The sequence below is a fragment of the Haplochromis burtoni genome, unplaced genomic scaffold (genome assembly GCF_018398535.1).
Source record: "Haplochromis burtoni strain Fernald_Lab_line unplaced genomic scaffold, NCSU_Asbu1 Contig_504, whole genome shotgun sequence".
Lineage (NCBI taxonomy): Eukaryota > Metazoa > Chordata > Actinopteri > Cichliformes > Cichlidae > Haplochromis > Haplochromis burtoni.
Window position 1 is genome coordinate 358,305 of NW_024582865.1, and position 5,534 is coordinate 363,838.

The 5,534-nt window shown below is 39.2% G+C and overlaps 1 protein-coding gene across 1 annotated transcript in view; it reads left to right on the forward strand.

The window, feature by feature from the left end:
* The first annotated feature begins 2,678 nt into the window (after window positions 1-2,678).
* LOC102292343 (general transcription factor 3C polypeptide 1) overlaps window positions 2,679-5,534 on the forward strand; it is a 23,554-nt gene continuing 20,698 nt past the window's right edge. Inside the window, exons 1-2 of the mRNA XM_005946972.3 lie at window positions 2,679-3,136; window positions 4,779-4,991. Of these exons, the coding sequence (XP_005947034.1) occupies window positions 2,916-3,136; window positions 4,779-4,991 (434 nt within the window). The 5' untranslated portion in view covers window positions 2,679-2,915. The remainder of the gene's footprint in view (window positions 3,137-4,778; window positions 4,992-5,534) is intronic.

Here is a 5,534-nt window from a genome sequence, read left to right on the forward strand (position 1 = left end):
TTTTTGAGGTTAAATGTATTTTATATGGCTTTCTCTTTTTGCCTTAAACTAAAAGTCTTAACTTTCAGATGCATCGCACTTGTACACCACTGCAGTTTGGAGTTTGTTTGGCTTCTGCATTTATGTGATAGCTGTAGCTGGTGATGAAAAACACTAAAATATTCAGGCAGCCTTTAACAATCACACATACACTCATGAGCCACTTCATTAGATAAACTTGTTGTGAAATAAAATCAGTATTTTGAGTATACATACAGCATATTTACGTGTGTGTGTGTGTGTGTGTGTGTGTGTGTGTGTACACACTCGCTAGCTTCTGCAATAGGTATACCTTACTACTATTAGTGTGGACCCCTTTTAACTGTCTTAATACTTCAACAAGTTTCTGGAAGCATTGCTCAGAGATTTTGGTCCATATTTACATGATAGCATCACACAGTTGCTGCACAATCGTGATGTGATGTCCCAGAGGTTGGGCTGACATCTGGTGACTGTGGATATCATTTGAGTACAGTGAGCTCACTGTCATGTTCATGAAACCAGTTTGTGATGATTTGAGCTTTGGCACATGGTGCGCTATCCATAAAGGGATTAACATGGTCATCAACAATACTCAGGTAAGCTGTGGCATTTCCCCACACTATTACTCCACCACTAGCAGCCTGCCTTACTGATACAAGGAAGTTTGGATCTGTGGTGTCATGTTGTTTATACCAAATTCTGACATCACTACCCAAATATTGCAGCTGAAACTGAGACTCATTTTTCAAACTCTTTTGGTGTTTCAAACGCCCCACTTTGGTGGGAATGGGCAAATTGTAAGCCTCAGCTGACAGGGCCAGTGTGGTCTTCTGCTGCTTTAACCCATCTGCTTCAAGGTTCGCTGTGTTCCACATTCAGAGATGCTTTTCTTCTGGATATTTTCTTCTTTTTCAGATCATTAAATCACCTTTCTTCCTTGTTCTGATGCTCAGTTTGAACTTCAGCAGGTCATCTTGACATGTCTGCATGCACTAAGTTTCTGCCATGTGATTGGCTAATTAGACACTGTATTTGTGTTAATGAGAAGTTAACCTCCTCGGACCTGGCGTCCACATATGTGGACATCACATTTTTGGTTATTTAGACCCAAATACTCAAGTTTGCTCTACAAGGGCCTGATATCCACTTAGAAGGACATTATACTGCGACCGTTCTATCGAAATTTTAAACGAATACCCTCATTTGTGGCTCTTATTTTTCTTAGAAACAAAAATTGGGTAAAAAAAAATAAATCTGGTAATTCTTTGTTTTTACATTCACTGGGCCCCACCCAATATGCCCAAATATCAAAGAAAAATTGAAAAAGCATGCTGTGGAAGAGTTCGGGTCTTAGCAGGTTAAACAGCTCTAATTAATAAAATTGGACCTGATTTATTTTAAGCCAAGAATTGAATGTCTTTATATCAGTTATAGCTTTGTTCACTAGTGTATGATATATAAAATGTCCTCCTAGAAGCAAATATTGATCCTTTGCTTGGCAATGTCTACAGGCACTTATTTAGCTTAACTAATTGAAACACTATCTAAGAAAATGTAATTTAGCATGATTTCAATAATCATACATGTCTCCAATATCAATACTTGTTCCATCAGGGGATGTGGGTGTAAATGTATATAACTTTCTGTTGCATATAGTTAATGTACTCAGCATCTTACCAAATGTCATGTACCATCCACTTCGCTTTCATGTCCACAGGTGTCACATGTGACGCACTGTCTTCAGCAGCAGATGGAGTTAGGTCCCCATGACCTAAAAAGGAAAAGGAGAATTGCTGGACAAACTTAATTAGATTATGTCAGGTTTGAAAAAAAAATTAAGTCAGATAAATTCAACAGATTTAAGTCACACAAAACACAAAACACTTAAATAAAAAAATATTTAAAAAAATATTTAAAAACAGCAAGTTAAGGAAAAAGGTTGTAAGTTAAGTTGACAGAAACCCCCCAAATATACCACCGTCGTTTGTCGCGCTGTCTCAAATGAATAAACTCTTATGCTTGACTGGTACATATTTATTATTATTATTTTCGAGTAATCGGCTCAGAGTATTGTGTTGTAAAGAGATAACCTTTCCACTGAATAGAAGGTCAATTTATAGCAATTACAAAAAGTAATAAAACAATGGCCATTTAATATTGGTGTAACAAACTGCAGCGGTTACTCAGCAACTTAAAAACAAAGTGACTGCTGAAAGAGTGTATATTCAAAGAAAAGCATGATTAATATGCAGACATCCGCTGGGAAGGGTTGTGAAGCAGACAGAAATTTGTTTCAAGGCGTTCAAATCTGGAAACTGTCCAACTGGGTGAGAGGACAATTTAGGTTCAATTATGGCTAATATACAATATACCTCAAAATGTACTAGCACCAGTACTTAAAAAGGCGGCGGGGGGAATACACAAAATAGTCAAATATATAAAAAATGCCAGGGCTCAACATAAAACCAGAATAATTTTTAAATGTGAACATAATTGTAAAATTTTCACTTTCCTGTAAAGCAAATATGTTTTCGAGTTATTCTATTTTAATTTTTTTTTTTCAAAATATGCCACTGCGTCGATGAAGCTCATTCAGAAAGTGTACCTGTACGCCCCCTGGTGGATTTCATTTTCCCCCAGCTAATCACGCAACGTGAGGTCAAAGTTTAAATATGACGCAGGGACGTACACGGACACAAAGTAGCTGGAAGACGTAGTAGAAGTAAGAAGTAATGCTTTCTAAATCAATCTTTTTATTTATTCTGCCACTAACACAGATATCTGAGCCCGCGAGCTCTCCGGTTACATCCCGTGACTTTACGAGTCTATAGCGCGCGCACAGACTGCGGGATAGTTGCCGGTGAGCTAGCATGTTAGCTAGCCAATAGCACGGAATGGATCTGCTGAGTATAGTTGTGGATGAAGTGGCTCTGGAAGGGCTGGACGGGATAACCATTCCGACTTTGTGGATACGACTGGAAGACAGGCAGCCCGGGTTTCCCCTCAAGCTCGACGACTGCACCAAGGAGCTCATCTGGAAGTCACTGGTCATCAACAGCGACCTGTTGTTTTACGAGCTCCCGGAGGAGAGAGACGATGTCGTGCTGACCGACAGGTGACGTTCTCATCCTCACAGATATCATAAGGGATCTCACAGTTTTAACACAGTTAAAACAAACGGCAGGCTTCCACACAACAAGTAAATCAATCCTCAGATTTGTCACGATGGTTCACAGACAGGCGGAACAATTATTTTCTGAGTGGGGCTGTTGTTTTCCTACACTTTAACACTCTTGCACTTTATGTACTCCATCTTAAACCCTGCAGTAAACCAGGTTGTGATGCACTTAATAATCCTCTGTGTGCATCTGTGTTAGAAAATCTCCCACTGTAAATTTCTCAAGCCTTTGTTGTCCTCCATTGATTTCTTTTGTTCGACCAAAAGAAAAAGATTAGTCATCTTAACCTCATCAGTGACTCCTGAGATTTTAGTGACCTGAAACATCAGCTGGATAGCACTGGTGGTAATGGACTGATCCTTTAAAAACAACATTTAGCTGTGCGCCCTTTACCTAAAAGCAAGTAGACCAGGAATGTCAAAGTCATTTTGCACCATTGATCGCATCCAATCCATGCTGATCTTAAGTGAGCCGAAGCAGTGAAATTCTTTTTTCTGTTGTTGTAAAGAAGTGTAATTACACATTTAATCCCTGAGATGTCTTAATATAAGAACAAAAGTGCAATTTGAGCAGTATAACTCAGTTTTCCTTCATTGCAAGAAATTAATTGCACAGGCTGTCCTGTAATTATAACATGGAAACTCTCCAAAAGTTGATTCTGTTCATCTGGACGTAGTGTTTTCTGGGAGAAACGTTTCCTCACTCATCCAGTGACTTCTTCAGTCTCAGCTGACTGCAGGTTTCCCCAATCTTATAAACAGTACATTTGCATAATGACTGAAACCAGCCCACTGAAGGTACAATGGGCTGGGAGGTCAGTTCCTTAATCACAATTATGCAAATTCTCATGACCATTGATCAAAACCCACTGACCAAAACCCATTGATCAAAGACCACTGATCAATGGCCATGAGTACCATTCACAGAGCGTTGGGGAATGGCTGCAATCACAGCATTGTAAGATGGCGTAAGATGTATAACATGGAAAATTGTTGTTAATTGACAGAATGTCTTTTCTTTCTTTCTTTCTTTCTTTCTTTCTTTCTTTCTTTCTTTCTTTCTTTCTTAAACTGTGAACCTACTGTAGAAATAATAAATTTCTGCATTAGTTTTAAAACAAGAACTTTCTGTTCTTCATTTATCTGTTTCTTATTTACCTCGGTGCTGTATGAATTTCCATGGTGAAGGTGATTATCAGTAGGAAAACCTGTAAAACTCAAAACATCCAAGGTTTATGCCTTCCCTTCTTTGAAGATGTCCAGTGGGCCAAATTTGAATCTTTTGTGGGCCTATTCTGGTCCCCGAGCCTTTTGTTTGACAACTCTGATGTAAACTGTTTTTGTGGACATCCTAACAAAAGTTTTGGACTTTCCTAATGCTCTTCTGGTTGAACGGAAGTGAATTCTTTTGTTTTTATTAGTGTAAATATTGATAGTTATTAATATTACACCCTAGTTTGTAGAGGTAGTAGTTGTAAGAGCATTTTTCTTTCAGGGTCAAGTTTACCATTAAATTTAATGCAATAAATGTGTTATTTTGCCATCTCCTTATGTTTGGAGTTGCTCTTGTTTCTTTCAGGTTTAAGGACATTGATGCAGAAACAGGCATCGAAGTGACTGACAGCTTTACGGACACTCCCAAAGACATCTACCCCATCGACGTTGTCCCAGAAAACAAGGATGGGATTCAGGGCTCGTGTGCCTTCTTCAAAACGAGGAAAGACGTCACAAAGCAAGTCCGCTCCAAGTCCCCGCTGACCCCATTGGTCAGCTTGAGCGAGGCTTTGGAAAGGTTTGTAGAGATGCGCTGATACTGACAAAACCCTACCTGGAATTAAATCTGGTTAAATATGCTGCTTGTTGAAGATTTCTCATACAATGTCACATGCACAGTGCTTCAGAGTTGCCTGCTATATTGGATGTGATTAATAATACCGGTTGCTAGTGGTTGGCGTTGTGTGAAATAAGAGGTGCTGTTTCAAAAACCTCCTATTGATTGTTTTGGTTGCTATTAGATTTCCTAGTGACAAGTGGTTGCCATAGGGGCAACGACTGGTCTGCAGGCCTGCATGACTGGGACATTGGCAATGATTTTCCTGCAGCAACCACTCCCAACCTGTTGGAGAATACAAATTTTTCCACATGACTGGTGGTTGCTAGATGGTTGCAGACAGGACCTAAGTGGCAGAAAAGTTAGCATCACATGGTTATGCCTACAAAACATCAATAAAATGCAATTTTTAAAATAGTGGTTATGAAAGCTGCTCGTGTTAACCATGAAACTATCTATGCAGGATGGTGAGATTTTTAGTGAGGGATGTTGGATGTTTCATAC